The sequence below is a fragment of the Oncorhynchus nerka genome, linkage group LG6 (assembly GCF_034236695.1).
Source record: "Oncorhynchus nerka isolate Pitt River linkage group LG6, Oner_Uvic_2.0, whole genome shotgun sequence".
In the NCBI taxonomy this organism is placed as follows: domain Eukaryota; kingdom Metazoa; phylum Chordata; class Actinopteri; order Salmoniformes; family Salmonidae; genus Oncorhynchus; species Oncorhynchus nerka.
In genome coordinates this window covers 52,617,954-52,637,805 of record NC_088401.1, presented here as the reverse complement: position 1 = coordinate 52,637,805, position 19,852 = coordinate 52,617,954, and the positions used below count along the sequence as shown (strand labels likewise).

The 19,852-nt window shown below is 44.4% G+C and overlaps 1 protein-coding gene across 2 annotated transcripts in view; it reads left to right on the top strand.

Moving 5' to 3' along the window:
• The window catches only part of bcorl1 (BCL6 corepressor-like 1), a 41,699-nt gene extending 22,224 nt beyond the window's left edge, over positions 1-19,475 (top strand). The window contains exons 1-12 of one of the 2 annotated variants that reach the window (XM_065019660.1): positions 1,001-1,220; positions 10,623-10,713; positions 10,842-13,484; positions 13,860-13,996; positions 14,147-14,586; positions 15,084-15,292; positions 15,555-15,809; positions 16,091-16,257; positions 16,471-16,616; positions 17,105-17,182; positions 17,437-17,596; positions 17,802-19,475. In XM_065019660.1, coding sequence (XP_064875732.1) covers positions 1,195-1,220; positions 10,623-10,713; positions 10,842-13,484; positions 13,860-13,996; positions 14,147-14,586; positions 15,084-15,292; positions 15,555-15,809; positions 16,091-16,257; positions 16,471-16,616; positions 17,105-17,182; positions 17,437-17,596; positions 17,802-18,138 — 4,689 coding nt within the window. In that variant the 5' untranslated portion in view covers positions 1,001-1,194 and the 3' untranslated portion in view covers positions 18,139-19,475. Of the gene's footprint in view, positions 1-1,000; positions 1,221-10,622; positions 10,714-10,841; positions 13,485-13,859; positions 13,997-14,146; positions 14,587-15,083; positions 15,293-15,554; positions 15,810-16,090; positions 16,258-16,470; positions 16,617-17,104; positions 17,183-17,436; positions 17,597-17,801 lie in introns of those variants that run through there. The other variant, XM_065019661.1, reaches the window with a different exon arrangement.
• Positions 19,476-19,852: the final 377 nt, after the last annotated feature.

The window sequence follows — 19,852 nt, the reverse complement described above, 5'->3', positions numbered from 1 at the left end:
TTTTTGTGAAAATGTAATGTTTCATACTGTTTAGGAAAGTCTGTCCAAATTAATTTCTGCCACAACCAGCAAGGCTATGCCTATTGGCCATACATCAAACCCATAAAGCCTACTGTAATTTAATATGATAATGATGGGTACATAATTAGAGCTGGGAAGATAAACCGAAAATGATCGAAACAGACCAATACCAAACACCTATCGCAGGCATTTTGCTGATATCATTCATTACAACATGTAGCCTATACTAGAGAAATGTGAAGTTAGAATGAAATAGGTTTGCTAATATGGGTGATTGTTAATGGGACAAGTAATTGATGGCTAAAACCATCAAAATAGTAATTGTAGTTTAAAGGATACTTTTTTTTAAAGGAGGTGCACATTAATGTTATACACTTATCTTTCTATTTATTGTTATTGCATCTATTGAGGCAATTTATTGCGATATGGATTGTTGTCTATATCGCCCAGCTCTAGACTCCATAACATAACTACATAATGAAATTTGAGTATTTTCTGTTCACAGACCAGCCAAGATCTTGGTCCCTCGTGTTAATTCGCTGCTCTAGAACTAATACCTCTCACTCTTTTTGGTTGGCCTGCTTTAGTCCATAAATACAACCATCATCCGTAGGGGTACTTCCATTTATTGGATTATATATTATTGTTATTCGTGCATTCATTCAATATAACTCGGTGTCTTTATGATGAAAATGTCCATTTTCACTTTGTTAATTCGGTAAGCTTTTTCAGTTTAGCGCACCGTTGCGATCCCCCTTTCCCCTTGAGCGGCTGGTGTACTGCGTTGCATGCTGGTACCTGCAGTCCTTACTCCTCCCACTGCGTGCTATGTATCGTTTGGGCGTGGATAGCCAAACACTACAAGTCCCAGACTATCAGTCCACCTTCTTGCCCCTCTCTCCCACCAGACCGTAGACCGAGATACTGTACGGACTGTCTTGACGAACACCCCCGACTTTCAGAACCGAAAACCGTCGAGATTAGTGAACAGCAACCGACAAGAACGGAAGACTTGATTCTCGCTGGAGCCGTGATATATACTGTTAATTTATACCCTGGACGAACGGGTTTGTAATTGTTTGTGCCATTTGACATCGTTATCTTGCTTGCTAATTACCTTTCGAATTATTCAGTATCAGGGACGAGAAGACTCGGTTCGGGTCGGACTCTTGCATGTCTTTGAACACAGAAGCGGTTCGGTAAGGGCTGATGAAAGAGTCAAATCAACATTTTGTGTCGCACGGCCGGAGATAAATACAGTAGCCTGTCTAAACATGCTTAGCACTGTGTAATGCAGACCAATACTGGCTTTGCGGAGACTTTGCTGCGCAGGGATCTCAAAATTGTTCGTGGTATTTTGAACATGAGTTACATTTTGTTTTCCTTATTGTGTATGGTGCACGTTACAGTAGCCAACTACAAGTTACGTGTAAATTGTTGCCCTACCCTCCGTTAGTTCTGAAAGACTTTTCATAAGAAAATTAGCTTAGGAAATAGTTAAAGTGTAATATATTCCTCATACAATCAATATTAGTCTATGCAATACAGTCCAACGTTATATCATTACATCGTTTCTTCAGTCATGTTATTTATCAGTAAAATACGTCATGGACAGTACCTCGTGGTCTATGGAATGATTAAATAATATAGTCATTGGAGTTTGGAATGTTTATTCCGCGATATTTGGCTGTTGATTGATGTTGGCTTCATTATGTGACAGTCGGCACATAATGTATATATCGTGCAAGTGCGGATGGACGATGTAAGTATTTGATAGGGCAAAGGATATTCTCGTGTCAGTCGTTTCGTTCTAGATATTGGAAATGCTTGCATTGTAGGCTATTGTGCTGGGTGCTATCGCATCATTCTCGCTTCAAAAATCAAGGGTGAATTTGGTTCCATTTTGATCATGTGTAGTCTGTCTTTGACAGGCTGATCACCTGAGAGGCAATAGTGTCGTCCTTGCCGATTATCATACTACATCTCGCCAGCTCTTTGGGCGAGTGGGATGCCCGGAGTTTTAGCATGAATATGTTGGTTTTATAGAGATTAAACAAATTTCTCAATTAGTTGAAATAGTATATTAAAACGACCCCGCTCGTTGACTGTATTTTCTGCATTTTCAAATGCATAGATTTGACACTCGGATGCGTCTCTTTTGTGCATGTGTGCTCCAGGCTGCGCAGTCAGTTGACCAGGCGGACAAGTCGTCTCGAGTCAGAGGGAGATCAAGTCATCTCGAGTCAGAGGGAGATTATTTTATTCTTATTTAGACGTAGCCGAAAGACTCTATGGGATAGCCACCTCATTATAGTTGGGACAGCTGTGACTTTGTTTTACCAGCATGGTGTGCAGACTGACAGCATGAGAAATTAAACCCAAAATATATGTTTCTAAAATACGTCCTAGCATTCCAATGGGCTACTCAGTGGAGGAGACGGCGTATCTGCAGCACAAAGACAAACTAGCAATATAAGCAAGTAGCAACATGAGGTTACGCGATAACGAATGCAAAAGCCTCTCATTTTCAGTTATAGACGCGTGCAACTATATTCAGCCCATGTTTAACGATTTCAGCGGAGATATGTCGCCTACCTGGGATGTCACTCACGGTTTCCGGTACGTTTCGCCAACTACACTGATTTCAACACCCAGTACATTCCTCTGATATTTGCTGGTGGATAGTTATACCGGACCCATTTATAGTCATCACATTTCATATCGGGTGGGGTGGCTGCCTCACCTTTCCTCATTGGGTGTGTTGACGTGTGTAGTAGGTAGGGTGGATGTCTGAAAGCTTTTAAAATGTTGCTTTCGGTCAGATATATTCATGAAGTTGACATTCTTTAGGAATAACGTTACTGGAAGATTACAATTATTGTGCATGCATGTGATACCTACAGTGTCTTAGCCTGTCTGCTTTGATGTCACTGCTAATTGTTCTCTTTACTTTGGAATTTGGGCATCATGGTCAAGGGCTCAAAGGGAAACAGAAGCTAGATGTGTATTTTGAGACTTCTTTACTCCCAGTGCTTTGAGATATACCAACTTTAGAATTCATTCTTGAGTAATAGAGTATCTGTAGTTAAGATTAAGAATGTGTATTACATTATATGGCATCATCGCCAGGTTCTCCTTGCCCCTCAGATTGATCTCTAACGTGAGCTGGAAATGAGCCAAGGGTTAAGGCCGCATGAATGAGTTGGGTAGAGAGGGATTTCAAAATGATGTATCATGAAGGGTGGTGAGGAAACCATTACCCCTTCCCCCACCTGCCTACCATGTTTCTACTTCTCTCCATGGTCTCAGCCAGTCCACTCTGCTGCAGCGTGCATGGCTTGGTCAGCACTGGCCACGTCCATCCGTGCAACAGTAAAGGAGAACTGTGAGAGAGATCATAAAATATGGTTTCCAAGTATCAAGCAATATGTGACAATTTCCCTGGGTGAAGAGGGCAAAGCATGAACTCCTATGTTAGTATCTTTATGTCCATGCAAATAGGCCTGCCTACCCATAGTTAAATTACAAAGTATACATATGGAGTAAGTGAAAGTTATTGGCAAATATGCCTTGTACCAATATTGGATGTTTCTTGATAATATGAATATAACATAAAATAAAAAATAATATAAAGTAATATAATGTCAATTTTCTTAACTTAAACAATCAATTTACCTTCTTGGATTTTGTGACTGAGGACAGTGTGGCATCTCACCTCATCAAGCTTCTCTTTCACAAAGAAAACTATTGAACAATTTCTCAATAAAAAGCACAAAAAATCACTAAACAGTGATGTCTATCCTAAATGTGCCAACTTAACATGAGTTAATGCTACTGTTAGGAATGTATAGTAGTGTTAGCAAAGGGCTGGCTAATTTGTTCCCTAACAAGATAAGGTAACTGATATTTTGCTAACCTCTTCTATGGCAAGACTCACCAGTTTCGGTGTATTGAGCCAATGACACTGATGAAAAATCCAAATCAAATGTTATTGGTTGCGAACACATATTTAGTAGATATCGCAGGTGCAACAAAATACTTATGTTTCTAGCTCCAACAGTGCAGTATACCTAACAATACAAGAGTCCGGAATACAAATATATATAACCTATATATACAAATGTATGTGGACACCCCTTCAAATTCGTGGATTTGGCTATTTCAGCCACACCCGCTGTTGACAGGTGTATAAAATCGAGCACACAGCCATGCAATCTCCATAGACAAACATTGTCAGTAGAATGGTCTTACTGAAGAGCTGATAGACTTTCAATGTGGCACCTTCATAGGATGCCTCCTTTCCAACAAGTCAGTTCGTAAAATATCTGCCCTGCTGGAGCTGCCCCTGGTCAACTAATGCTGTTATTGTGAAGTGGAAACGTCTAGGAGCAACAATGGCTCAGCCACGAAGTGGTGGGCCACACAAGCTCACAGAACGGGACTGCAGAGTGATGAAGAGCGTAACGCGTAAAAATCATCTGTCCTCGGTTGCAACACTCACTACAGAGTTCCAAACTGCCTCTGGAAGCAACGTCAGCACAATAACTGTTCGTCTGGAGCTTCATGAAATGGGTTTCCATGGCCGGGCAGCCACACATAAGTCTAAGGTCACCATACGCAATGCCAAGCGTCGGCTGGAGTGGTGTAAAGCTTGCCTCCATTGGACTCTGATGCAGTGAGTGATGAATCACGCTTTACCATCTGGCAGTCTGACGGAAGAATCTGGATTTGGCGGATGCCTGGAGAACGCTTCCTGCCCTAATGCATAGTGCCAACTGTAAAGTTTGGTGGAGGAGGAATAATGTTCTGGGGCTGTTTTTAATGGTTCCGGCCAGGCCCCTTAGTTCCAGTGAAGGGAAATATTAACGCTACAGCATACAATGATATTCTGGGCATCCAACTTTGTGGCAACAGTTTGGGGAAGGCCTTTTCCTGTTTTAGCATGACAATGCCCCCGTGCCCAAAGCAAGGTCCATACAGAAATGGTTTGTTGAGATCGGTGTGGATGAACTTGACTGGCCTCCACAGAGCCCTGACCTCAACCCCATCAAACACCTTTGGGATTAATTGGAACGCCGACTGCGAGCCAGGCCTAATTGCCCAACATCATGGGAGGGACCAACTCCATATTAATGCCCATGATTTTGGAATGAGATGTTTGACGAGCAGGTGTCCACAAACATTTGGTCATGTAGTGTATATCCAGTACCAGTCAAAAGTTTGGACACCTACTCATTCCAGGGTTTTTCTTTATTTTTACTATTTTCTACATTGTAGAATATTAGTGAAGGCATCAAAAATATGAAATAACACATATGGAATCATGTAGTAACAAAAAAAGTGTTAAGCAAATCAAAATATTTGTTATATTTGAGATTCTTCAAAGTAACCACCCTTTGCCTTGATGACAGCTTTGCACACTCTTGGCATTCTCTTAACCAGCTTCATGAGGTAGTCACTTGGAATGCTTTTCCAACAATCTTGAAGGATTTTGCACATATGCTGAGCACTTGTTGGCTGCTTTTCCTTCCCTCTGCTGTCCAACTCATCCCAAACCATCTCATTTGGGTTGAGGTCGGGTGATTTGTGGAGGCCAGGTCATTTATGCAGCACTCAAATAGGCCTTACACAGCCTGGAGGTGTGTTTTGGTTCATTGTCCTGTTTAAAAACAAATGATAGTCTCACTAAGATGGGATGGCGTATCACTGCAGAATGCTGTGGTAGCCATGCTGGTTAAGTGTGCCTTGAATTCTAAATAAATTACTGACTGTGTCACCAGCAAAGCACCATCACACCTCCTCCTCCATGCTTCACGGTGGGAACCACACATGTGGAGATCATCCGTTCATCTACTCTGCGCCTCACAAAGATACGGCGGATGGAACAAAAACTAAAATTTGGACTCATCAGACCAAAGGACAGATTTCCACTTGTCTAATGTCCATATGGCTCGTGTTTCTTGACCCAAACAAGTCTCTTCTTCTAGTAGTGGTTTCTTTGCAACAATTCAACCATGAAGTCCTGATTCACGAAGTCCCCTCTGAACAGTTGATGTTGATATGTCTTTTACTTGAACTCAGTGAAGCATTTATTTCGGCTGCAATTGCCGATTTCTGAGGCTGGTAACTCTAATGAACTTGTCCTCTGCAGCAGAGGTAACTCTGGGTCTTCCTTTCCTGTGGTGGTCCTCGTGAGATCCAGGCATTCATCATAACGCTTGATGGTTTTTATGACTACACTTGGGGGAAAAAATAAAGTTCTTGACATTTTCCAGATTGACTGACCTTCATGTCTTAAAGTAATGATGGCCTGTCTATTCTCTTTGCTTATTTGAGCAGGTCTTGCCATGATATGGACTTGGTCTTTTACCAAATAGGGCTATCTTCTGTGTACCAACCCTACCTTGTCACAACACAACTTATTGGCTCAAACGCATTAAGAAGGAAAACAATTCCACAAATTAACTTTTAACAAGGCAAACCTGTTCATTGAAATGCATTCTATGTGACTACCTCATGAAGCTGGTTGAGAGAATGCCAAGAGTGCAAAGCTGTCATCAAGGCAAAGGGTGGCTACTTTGAAGAATAAAATATATTTTGATTTGTTTAACACTTTTTTGGTTACTACATGATTCCATATGTGTTATTTCATAGTTTTGATGATGTCTTTACTATTCTACAATATAGAAAATAGTACAAATAAAGAAAAACCCTTGAATGAGTATGTATGTCCAAACTTTTGACTGATACTGGTATGTATGTATGTATGTATGTACAGTTGAAGTCGGAAGTTTACATAAACTTAGGTTGGAGTCATTAAAACTCATTTTTCAACCACTCCACAAATGTATTGTTAACAAACTATAGTTTTGGCAAGTCGGTTAGGACATACTTTGTGCATGACACAAGTAGTTTTTTCAACAATTGTTTACAGACAGATTATTTCACTTATAATCCACTGTATCACAATTCCAAAGGGTCAGAAGTTTACATACACTAAGTTAACTGTGACTTTAAACAGCTTGGAAAATTCCAGAAAATGATGTGATGGCTTTAGAAGCTTCTGATAGGCTAATTGACATAATTTGAGTCAATTGGAGGTGTACATGTGGATGTATTTCAAGGCCTACCTTCAAACTCGGTGACTCTTTGCATGACGTCATGGGAAAAACAAAAGAAATCAGCCAAGACCTCAGAAAAACAATTGTAGACCTCCACAAGTCTGGTTCATCCTTGAGAGCAATTTCCAAACGCCTGAAGGTACTACATTGATCTGTACAATCAATAGTACGCAAGTATAAACACCATGGGACCATGCAGCCGCCATACCGCTCAGGAAGGAGACTCGTTCTGTCTCCTAAAGATGAACGTACTTTGGTGCGAAAAGTGCAAATCAATCCCAGAACAACAGCAAAGGACCTTGTGAAGATGCTGGAGGAAACAGGTACAAAAGTATCTATATCCACAGTAAAACGAGTCCTATATTGACATAACCTGAAAGGCCACTCAGCAAGGAAGAAGCCACTGTTCCAAAACCGCCAAAAAAAAAGCCAGACTACGGTTTGCAACTGCACATGGGGACAAAGATCGTACTTTTTGGAGAAATGTCCTCTGGTCTGATGAAACAAAAATAGAACTGTTTGGCCATAATGACCATCGTTATGTTTGGTGGACAAAGGGGGAGACTTAAAAGCCGAAGAACACCATCCCATCCGTGAAGCACAGGGGTGGCATCATCATGTTGTGGGGATGCCTTGCTGCAGGAGGGACTGGTGCACTTCACAAAATAGATGGCATTATGAGGCAGGAAAAATATGTGGATATATTGAAGCAATAGCTCAAGACATCAGTCAGGAAGTTAAAGCTAAAATGGGTCTTCCAAATTGACAATGTCCCAAGCATACTTCCAAAGTTGTGGCAAAATGGCTTAATTAAGGACAACAAAGTCAAGGTATTGGAGAGGCCATCATAAAGCCCTGACTTCAATCATATAGAAAATTTGTGGGCAGAACTGAAAAAGCGTGTGTGAGCAAGGAGGCCTACAAACCTGACACAGTTACACCAGCTCTGTCAGGAGGAATGGGTCAAAATTCACCCAAATTATTGTGGGAAGCTTGTGGAAGGCTACCAGAAACATTTGAACCAAGGTAAACAATTTAAAGGCAATGCTACCAAATACTAATTGAGTGTATGTAAACTTCTGACCCACTGGGAATGTGATGAAAGAAATAAAAGCTGAAATAAATCATTCTCTCTACTATTATTTTGACATTTCACATTCTTAAAATAAAGTGGTGATCTTAACTGACCTAAGACCGATCATTTTTACTAGGATTAAATATCAGAAATTGTGAAAAGCTGAGTTTAAATGTATTTGGCTAAGGTGTATGTAAACCTCCGACTTCAACTGTATGTATGTATGTATGTATGTATGTATGTATGGTGCCTTGCGAAAGTATTCGGCCCCCTTGAACTTTGCGACCTTTTGCCACATTTCAGGCTTCAAACATAAAGATATAAAACTGTATTTTTTTGTGAAGAATCAACAACAAGTGGGACACAATCATGAAGTGGAACGACATTTATTGGATATTTCAAACTTTTTTTAACAAATCAAAAACGGAAAAATTGGGCGTGCAAAATTATTCAGCCCCTTTACTTTCAGTGCAGCAAACTCTCTCCAGAAGTTCAGTGAGGATCTCTGAATGATCCAATGTTGACCTAAATGACTAATGATGATAAATACAATCCACCTGTGTGTAATCAAGTCTCCGTATAAATGCACCTGCACTGTGATAGTCTCAGAGGTCCGTTAAAAGCGCAGAGAGCATCATGAAGAACAAGGAACACATCAGGCAGGTCCGAGATACTGTTGTGAAGAAGTTTAAAGCCGGATTTGGATACAAAAAGATTTCCCAAGCTTTAAACATCCCAAGGAGCACTGTGCAAGCGATAATATTGAAATGGAAGGAGTATCAGACCACTGCAAATCTACCAAGACCTGGCCGTCCCTCTAAACTTTCAGCTCATACAAGGAGAAGACTGATCAGAGATGCAGCCAAGAGGCCCATGATCACTCTGGATGAACTGCAGAGATCTACAGCTGAGGTGGGAGACTCTGTCCATAGGACAACAATCACTCGTATATTGCACAAATCTGGCCTTTATGGAAGAGTGGCAAGAAGAAAGCCATTTCTTAAAGATATCCATAAAAAGTGTCGTTTAAAGTTTGCCACAAGCCACCTGGGAGACACACCAAACATGTGGAAGAAGGTGCTCTGGTCAGATGAAACCAAAATTGAACTTTTTGGCAACAATGCAAAACGTTATGTTTGGCGTAAAAGCAACACAGCTCATCACCCTGAACACCCCATCCCCACTGTCAAACATGGTGGTGGCAGCATCATGGTTTGGGCCTGCTTTTCTTCAGCAGGGACAGGGAAGATGGTTAAAATTGATGGGAAGATGGATGGAGCCAAATACAGGACCATTCTGGAAGAAAACCTGATGGAGTCTGCAAAAGACCTGAGACTGGGACGGAGATTTGTCTTCCAACAAGACAATGATCCAAAACATAAAGCAAAATCTACAATGGAATGGTTCAAAAATAAACATATCCAGGTGTTAGAATGGCCAAGTCAAAGTCCAGACCTGAATCCAATCGAGAATCTGTGGAAAGAACTGAAAACTGCTGTTCACAAATGCTCTCCATCCAACCTCACTAAGCTCGAGCTGTTTTGCAAGGAGGAATGGGAAAAAATTTCAGTCTCTCGATGTGCAAAACTGATAGAGACATACCCCAAGCGACTTACAGCTGTAATCGCAGCAAAAGGTGGCGCTACAAAGTATTAACTTAAGGGGGCTGAATAATTTTGCACGCCCAATTTTTCAGTTTTTGATTTGTTAAAAAAGTTTGAAATGTCCAATAAATGTCGTTCAACTTCATGATTGTGTCCCACTTGTTGTTGATTCTTCACAAAAAAATACAGTTTTATATCTTTATGTTTGAAGCCTGAAATGTGGCAAAAGGTCGCAAAGTTCAAGGGGGCCGAATACTTTCGCAAGGCACTGTATGTATGTATGTGCGTATGTCATTTTGATTTGATTTATTAGGATTTCCATGAGCCGACACCAATGGCGACAGCTAGTATTATTGGGGTCCGACATATAGCGAGAAAGACATTACAGACAAAATACTTTACAATTTATATACATTTAAAAATGTTAACCTGTAGTGTAATGGTGTGTGTATAGACGGTATATGAATAGGAGTTCAGCAGTAGTTCTATAGAATGAGCCTAAACTACAGTATATACATATATAGTGGGTAAAACAGTACGTAAACATGATTAAAAAGTGACCCGTGTTCGATGACTATTTACATAGGACAGCAGTCTCTAAGGTGCAGGGTGGAGTACCGCGTGGTAGCCGGCTGGTAAAAGTAGAAAATAAAAATGCAATATATGTGCAATTGTCTCTTTTCAGAAAGTTTTACAAGATCAAAAAAGGTCAATGCAGTCACAACTTTGTTTCATGTTAAAGAAAAGAACAAATCAGATCATCACAGATCATACTAAGTCTTCTATCTGTTTGTTCAACAGCATAGCGTCTTATACAGAGGAAGACCCCATTGCTGCAGACCTGAGGTCAACTACACCTAAGGAATGTTGTGTTAATGAAACACATATGCAGGTAATTTCTGTGCCTGAACACTGACTGAGTGAACTGTCAGCTTCACAGAGGATGCAATGGTGCTTTTACCTGGGAGATATTTACATGAGTAGTGAACATGGGCTTAATGTAACTTTCTTGTTATCTAGGTGGATCCCACTCCAATGAATGTAGGGGATGGAGGCACAGTGAGCAGAGAGATCAGTGCTCTGATTAAAGCATCTGCTAGCATGGTGGGAAATCCCCCTCAGACGCTGCCCCCTGAGCTCAGAGGAGATGTGCCCCTCAGTCAGCAAAACAAGACCAGCACAGAAACAGACTGTAAAATGCCAGCCAACGTCTGTTCAGACCCTAGCAACTTCACCCATTGCCCAATGGACCCTCCCCCTCAAGAACACAACAATGCTCCAACGTCAGGCCCTCCCCTCATTAGCTCTGATAAGAGAGAAAACAAGAGGTCAGAGGTCCCCAAATCCAAGGCTGATGGTCCTAGGGTCTTTCCCACACATCATTGGCCGTGTGGTACGAAGAACAGCTCTGAGGACCCAGTTAACCCGAGCCACAGTGGTGTGACGTCCAATAAGAAACCACATGTTCAGACCCAGTCAGTGATTAGTCTTCCCGCTGGGTTTCAACGCTCAACACTGTTTAAACCAGGCCAGCCTGTTACTTTTCTTCCCTCCACTAACTTCTCATCTCCACTCTGCAAAATCACTCTTCCACCCGCATTGGGTCAGATCGCAGCATTGAGAGAAGCCACAGCCAGCCAGTTTCAGAAGGGGAGTCAACCACTAAGCGCAGCTGCTGGTGTTGCGCCACTGCTGCAGACTTATCCATATCACTTCTCAGTGGGTCAATGTCCAGCACCTCAAAAGAAAACACCCAACTCAACACCCAAACTCAAATGTAACTCGACGTCCAGTAGCAAGAGCTCCAAAGCTGGGAGGGAGCATAAATCCACTATCGCCTCAGTCGTGGCCTCTCCCACTATTGCGCTCCCAATACAGCACCCAGCATTAGGCTCTGCCGCACCAACCCGCTTCACGTTGTCTCCCTCCGCTGCCATCTGCTGTGGCCCTACACTGGCCAGCATCACCACTCAGGGCAGGCTGCTGAACTATGTGGAGAAAGACCTTACGCACCGCAGTGCAGGCAAGACATCCGTAGGCTTTCTAAAACTGAAAGCTCCATCTGCTGCTGATGACCATGCAGTTGCATGCCCGACTGAAGCAAGAGATGTGCCCCTCGACCTGTCCGCCAAGTCGAAGCGTCCAAAAACGGTCAAAGACCCTCCAAACATGGTCGCCACCACAGAGCATCTCCATAACAAAGCACGTCAGAAAGTTGCCCTCCATCCAAAGAGGCCCCATACTGCCACGTATGGCTCTGCCGCGCCATACCCCATCCTACCCAACACCCAGCGAAATGGGGCTCTAAAGCAGGCTAGTAGGCCCCTAACTCATCAGGGTTTGGAACCCAACTCATCCTGGGTCAAAGGTTCCTCTCAAGCCCCCATTAATAACCTCCCAGGAACCTATGTAGGTGTGGCCAGCCCCATACTTGCTTCCACCCTGCGTAGCAAAGATGGGAAGGGGTCCTTTGAGGACGAGTTCCAGACTTTCGCTAGACAGGAGACTATCTCTATCATTGACCAAGGGGAACACCTGGCCTCAAGGGGAAAGAAGGCATCATTCATGACTAAGGGCAACCAGCACGTATATGGTATCAAGCACCCTAACAGTACCAGCCCAGCTGTAACACAAAACTGTCCCTCTAAGGGGGCTTTCGCCACAGCTCTGCCCGGCTCTGCCAACTCACACTCTCATCAGAAATCTGGAAGTGTCAAAGCAGCAATCCCATACTCCCTCACTGTCCTCAAGCCGTTATGGCAGCGACCAGCACTTCTTCCTCACCAAGGTGCTTCTGTTCAGAGAAAGGTCATTCAAGGGACTCCCAAGGTCATTCAAGGGACTCCCAAGGTCAAGGGGGGCACAGGTTCAGATGGTCCCAAATTTCAGGGTACCCATCAAAGCCCGTCCAGAATGGAAGCCGAAAAGTGGGACAGAACCAAGTCCCCCCTGTCCAACCTTGAGTCCATAGTGAAGCAGAAAGTTCTAGAGACCACTGCATTGACTAGCGAGGGATACTGCCATCTAGCACCTGTGGCATCCAGAAAGCTTGAAGTGGTGAGCTCCCACACTGCGGGCCAGGACATATTGTTACATCAGAATGCTGCTTTTGGATGCCCACCTATCAGATCTGTGGAGACCAACGAGACACTTTCCTTTCAAGGGGATTCCACACAAGTTATGAACAAACTTGAGAAAACGAGTGTCTCTGAGTCCAAAGAAAAGAGTACTGAGAAACATATTAAACTGGGGGAGCAGGCAGGTGGCAAAGAGATACAGGTCTCTGCAAACAGCACCAGCCACCCCCATGCCTTTAGAAGCAGTGGTTCAGCTAACAGAAACAGGATGGACAGCAAATTGGCCCAGGAGTTGGAGGGAGGAACGGTGAAGGAGGAGAATATGACCCCTGCTGGTCTCGATCCCCGTGCTAAATTGGAGGGGATTGCCCTATCCATCCTCACTGAGCAGTGTGCAGGGGTAGCCGAGGTGGAGAAGACCAATGGAATTAAAGAGGAGTCTCCCACCAAAGCGAAAGCTGCCATCAGCAAACAGAAGAAGCCCCCTAGTCCAAGGAAGCCGGCAAAGGAGAAGTCTGCGGCGCCAGTGAAGAAAAAGCACAACCAGGAAGCCACTCCAGTTAAGAAAGAACCAAGTCCCAAAAAAGTAAGTTGCTATTCTGCTGTTGCCCTATTTAGAATTCCATTTAGATGAGTTGCTTTGATTATGTGTTGTTTTCAATGGCATGATTGTCTTTTGTTGGCTGAACAAAGAAAGAAAAACCACTACATTCACACACTTGACTCATCCGCATTTATAACATCATTTAAAGAATTCTGTGAAATATCAACCGCCCGTCAAAACCTGTGTTATTGCATTATGATTCAAGTATACTGATTTGAAATACAAAAAGGCAGTTCAGTGTTTATACAGTCCAGTTGTTTCTCCGTATGCTCTCCATCACCATCCAAGCTTTATGATCGATTACCTGAATGGTCTATTTAGTGCACTCACTTTGTCCCCTGTGTGTTGCCACGGAAGAAACCATGTGTACCTGTACTGGAGCACAGTCTGTCGCTGGTGGAACCATCCCCACACAGGGATGAGGGGGAGAACACTCGCAAGGAGACGAGCAGCCCGACTGATAACAAGCAGGCTGCTCACAACAAACCAGGTAGGTCTGTCTCTTGTGACAGTCTAGAATAGAACTTCACCTACTACACCTCAGCCAAAGATCTAATCAGAAGTCCTTCGTCACGATTCCTCTTGTCCACTTTGTTTTAGAGCGCTGTGAGTGAGTCTGTTTTTGATGTGGGTTCCACAGGTAGCGTGAGCAGTCCTCTCCTCAGTCCCCAGAGATCTGAGACCCCAGTCTCCCTCAGCAGCCCTGGCAGACCCAGTAAGGAGCCAGCGTCCTCCGAGAGCTCCACCCCCAGGCTGAGGAGGGGCCGGCGGAGGGCTGATGAGGCTCGGCTGGACGACTGGGGCTTCGCTACTCCCTCTCCTCCACCTCCCTCAACTCCTCCTCCCCCTACATACCCGCCACCCCGCCGGCCCAGGGGCAGACCGCGCACCAACCCCCTGCCTGAGAAGGCTGAACAGTGCAAGGCCAGGCCCGTCCCCAGCACTGAGGGAGACACCCCGAAACACAAGAAACGGAACCGCTGCCGGAACAGGAAGTATCAGAATGGGGAGTATATCACGGAGAAGGACAAGGATGGAGACGGAGAGGAAAGATCTGTCCTCACCAGACAGGGTACTCGATCAGGTACGGTTCACCTGGAAATGAAAAATAAAATAGACAGTGCAGTTGAAGGTTTGTTTGGATGTGGACCTTACACAGTGGGCCTTACACACAGTGGGCCTTACACAATGCAAAGTTGGGTAGAGTTGAGTGACTGAATATAACTGTAAACAGTATAACTGATTTTGAATACAGTAGCTTCCCTCTATTTGTAGTTTATTATGTGAAATCATCCATGTATGTGCCATTAATGCACTCTTTATTTTGGATGGCACACTTCAGCAGAGATGGAAGGCATGTTTACTGTGAAGGGGCTAGCCTCATTGTTTGTACCTCTAGCTGCCATCCACTACCAAGTGTGAAGATTATACAAGACGTCTGCCCAAACAAATATTGTGGCTTTATATAAGCCTGTCTGTACACAGCTGGTCATCCTCACCAGCATGAGACCACACCAACATTTACCAACACCCAACATACTGCTTATAAACGTTGAGTAAATCTTTTCTGTGTTGTGCTAGATTTGAGGACTGGCATGTACCCACGCCTCAGTGCCACTCTGACCTGTCGTGGCGCCAGCCCAGAGCCTGGTCACAGGAGGCCCTCGTTCACCCGCTCAGGGTCGGTGCGGCGCCCGGAGAGAGAGGCCTGCCCAGAGCCCAGCGACAAGCCCTCTGGGAAGAGGAAGTTCAAGTGCAAGCACTTGAGTGACACAGACGAGCCCAAGAAGGTAGGAAGTTTAGCAGCATCCATCGCAGAGCCCATAGATCTGGAGTTTCTGTTTCCTGTCAAACAAATCCTTGTTGTGAGATACAGTGTGCCGTGATGAGCCTAAAAGCTTGGCTCATGGTGCCCCCTTGTGGCACAAATCTGTACTACGTATTTTGTGCTCTGGCAGCTGATTTCCTCCAGCGCAGAATGTGAGGCCGTTCGTCCTTGCTGTCACACTCTGTCACACACGACTTTCTCATTACCCTGTTTTTTTAATGCAGCTCAAGACCAAGCGTTCCAGCTTGGGCAAGCGCCCTACCTCTGTGGCAACTGATGATGACAGCCCCAACGCTAAGAAACCAGCAGGCCTCCCGGCCACCCCTAAGGGCCCGACCTCCCCTCCAGCCAGTAAAGGAAGAGGAGGGGCACCAGAGTCTCCTCCTATCAGACCTGTTCCTCCAGAGGTTCGCCGGCTCATTGTCAACAAGAACGCCGGGGAAACTCTGCTACAAAGAGCCGCCCGATTGGGCTACCAGGTACTGCTCTACTGCACTTTCCCCCTGCCATTACTCAGGTGTGGTGGGCCCTACACCTCATACCAGACCCTAACCCCAAACAGAATTCAGTCTATCAAACATGAATTGACATTACATGTACATTTGAGTCATTTAGCAGACCCTCTTAGCCAAAGTGACTTATAGTTAATGCATTCATCTTAAAATACCTAAGTAGCTAAAGGTTTTACCTCAATAAAGTAGTTATCAGCAAAGTCATGGCTAGTAGGAAAAGACAAGTTTGAGTGTTCTATTTTCTGTAGGATGTGGTGCACTATTGTCTGGAGAAGGATGTGCGGGAGGTCAATCGGCGTGACAACGCAGGTTACACAGCTCTTCACGAGGCCTGCTCTCGAGGCTGGAGCCATATCGTCCAGGTGCTGCTGAAGTACGGCGCCGACGTCAACTGCAGCGCCCAGGACGGAACGCGGTGAGCTTCTAAGCACTACTGAACAGACTTAATGAGGATATTGTTTGCCATACACTCCTCAGCTGAAGGGTTATGCCTGCAATAAGTCACTTTCTGGGCTATATCTGTTTCATAAAATATAACATTCAAGCTTGGCTTTATATGAGATCCGTTGACATGTATGTTCGTTGAAAAAGGGAAAAGTAACACATTTGTGCTGTTGTATTTTGTCAGGCCCATCCATGACGCAGTAGCCAGTGATAATCTACCTGTGGTGTGGATGCTGCTGAACCACGGGGCAGACCCCACCCTGGCCACCTACTCTGGGCAGACAGTGGTCAAACTGGCCCAGAGCCCCAGCATGAAGACCTTCCTCAAAGGTACTCTAACCTGTCATCTCCTTAACCTTTGACCCCTGTGACAGACATCACACAACATTGTCACAGATCACTAGCATTGGAGGATTACTCATTTTGTTGATCTTATTGTCATTCATATCAGTGCCTGATGCTGTTTGACATTTCCAGATTTACACCAGAAAACAGACCATTAGTTTTTTATTTTACCTTTATTTAACTAGGAAAGTCGGTTAAGAACAAATTCTTATTTAGAATGACGGCCTACACTGGCCAAACCTGGACAACGCTGGGCCAATTGTGTGCCGACCTATGGGACTCCCAATCACGGCCGGTTGTGATACAGCCTGGAATCGAAGCAGGGTCTGTAGCGACGCCCCTACCACTGAGATGCAGTGCCTTAGACCGCTTCGCCGCTCTGGAGCTCACTCAGGAGTCTGTCCTGTTCAGAACGTCACAGGGTAGTGTTTGGTGGCCTTTTTTAATCTGACCCTGAATGTTCTTTGTTTCAGAATACTTCACAGACCTGGAGGGGAGAAGTGACCAGGACCCCAGCTTGCCATGGGAATTATACAGCAGCTCTGTGTTTGGTAAGAAACCTTCGCTTGATTGGTTTCTTTTCCTCACCATTGACCTCTGCATCCACTGTTATCTGTGTTATGACTTGATTAGAATGCATAGTGTATATGTCATGATTAGAATGCATAGTGTGGTTGTTAGGAACAGAACAGTCCACTAGGGGAGCCTTAAGCCCATGGTCAAACAAGAGGCTCTTAGTACTTAGAACGAAGGTGAAGCGAGTTCTCCCGGCCATCCTGAGCTCACATCACTATTTTTTTTTCAGAGACTGGCCAGGAGGCTTGCTGGGACTTCCTGCTCTCGCAGAGGGAGGAGGAGAGAGAGGGGAGTAAGGAGAGAGACTCCGATGGGGACTGTCTCCTGTTTGAATTTTCTTCAGAGCCCCTCTTAACCTGCTTCCATGTCCAAGTGTCGTTAACCCAGGGGTGAGTCAACACCAAAGCAGAAAATCACCTGTCAACACAATCATTCAAATACATAGTCCCAGCTTTTCCACCCATATTCTAGTGCTTTTGTTTCTGCTTGTCATTTTAAACCCAGAAACACCTTTTGAAATCCTTGCAACCACTCTTCAGATTGTTGGATAGGCTCAGCTAGTTGTAATACAAACCTTATGTTTGTCCCTGACAGCTTTTGCAATTGGTTCCTGTTGACGGATGTTCTGAAGCGGCTGAAGATGTCGTCCCGGATATTCCGGGCGCGGTACCCGCACTTGGAGGTGGTGAGCCTGGCGCGGACAGAGCTGTGGAGGCAGGTGTCGGTCAGCCAGGTGAGCACAGCCTCTGCACAGCCTCAGGGAGAGGAAGAGGAGGAGGACGACAGGGAGGAGGGGGAGGGGCTGGTGGAGCTGGTACGCTGTGTACTGGAGCTACAGGGACTGCTGGGTTCCTCCATTCACATCCTACAGGAGGACGAGGGGGAGGAGGAAGGGGACAGGACGGATACAGCCACTCCCTGCAGCCGGTAGCCCACCCTCCTCTCGCTCTCAGCCCCTCACACATCCAAGCTGTTCCTCTACACATCCCCAGTGTCTCAACCTAACCTCCCCGCGAGCAGCAGATCAAAGTAAACCATGTCTGGAGGCGCCGTCGTAACGGTGGTTGTGGCCAAACTCTGGCTACGCCACTGGGAAGAACACGCCTCACTAATGACCTGGGACCTCCACATTGAGGTGAAATGGGGGCCACGGCAGCGCCACCTCGTGGATGGGTGCTCAGTGCTGAAGGGCAGCTTTCAGGTTCCAGTCTGTAGGTATATTTCAGAATCCAAGAAAAAAAAATCAGAAACCCCCTTTTTTATGATTCTATATGTTTATGTTAATATATGTATATCTTGCCACCAGGGTGAACACATTTGGTTGTAATGTATTTGTGTGGCAAGGGATGGATTATGTTTTAGGATTTTTTTTGGTGTGTGGTTTTGTTCAGTTTGTTCCTTAGGGAAAGCAAATATTTTGGGGTGGGAGATAAATCCAAGGCTTTTATCTTGGTGAACTCTTGCGTGCAGCTAAGAGGCTTACAGCCAGGCCAGGCCAGCTAACAGTGGCAGGAAGGCCCTGGGGCCAGATGGTCCCTCCGTTAACCTGGGAGACCCACAGAGAACAGACCACGGACACACACATCTTCCCAGCTAACAGAACCATAGTGATCTAGAATCATGTGGACAAGTTTCAGTAACTGCGAGGAAGTGCCACATGGTATCGGTGGAGTCCAGGGTTCTCTGGTTAACCTTCACTTTGCTGCATAAGACTGACTCCTGGGAGGGATTGGATAGGTATCCTTTTACTGCTCCTTGCTCATCACTCCTCCGTCCTCCTCATTGCGCTACAGACGGACTCCAACGTGCTTTGTGGCGCGTGTGTTTTATTTACACTGTTTGTGCTTAATTTAATGGTCATTAATATATTTGAAAAAAAATCTTTGTATGGTTGGTGCTTCATTTGAAATGTACAATTAAGGATTCCTTTATCCTTCCCGAGATTTTCATTTTTTCCCTTATTGCAAACAGTATTTTAACAAGCAAAAGTACAGTTTTATTGTACTGGTGCTAAGCTAGAATTTGTGTTGACAATCAATGAAGTTTTTGTTTGAAGTTAAAAACCAATAAATTATATTTAATTAAGGTGAAGTGACAGAAATGTAAAGAGAGAGTATAGTTTCATTACCTATGATGGAGAAAGTGGAATACATCTAGTCTGGAGAAGAGGACAATAATGTATTGCTTTGTGTGAGTGCTGTTAAAACAGGTTAACCTTTGATTTGATTCTTTTTTATGAAATCAACCAGAATAAAGCATGATTGTGAAGTATTGTTTGTGGGTATTCATTTCACTCTTCTGAAAGCATACCCATCTAGCACATTTACTTCCTTGGAAGTTGTGGGAATGTACGTTTTTGGTTTCCCATTGGTTCTGGGAACGAAGTCATGCGCTTCCTGACCGGTAAAACTGAATGTTTTTAAACGTTCTGAGAATGGAAGTGAAAATTATACCTGTTCTGGGAACGTAATTTTTTTTAGGTTGCATCGAGGTTCTGAGAATGTTTTACTATGGTTCCCTGCATGTTTTCCTCTGAGGTTTTATTTAACGCTCTGAGAAAAGAAATGATACGTTATTTGGAGGTTTTTGAATAACTTCCTTAACTTACACTGAATGTTTCAAGTCTTTTTAATAACAATTCTATC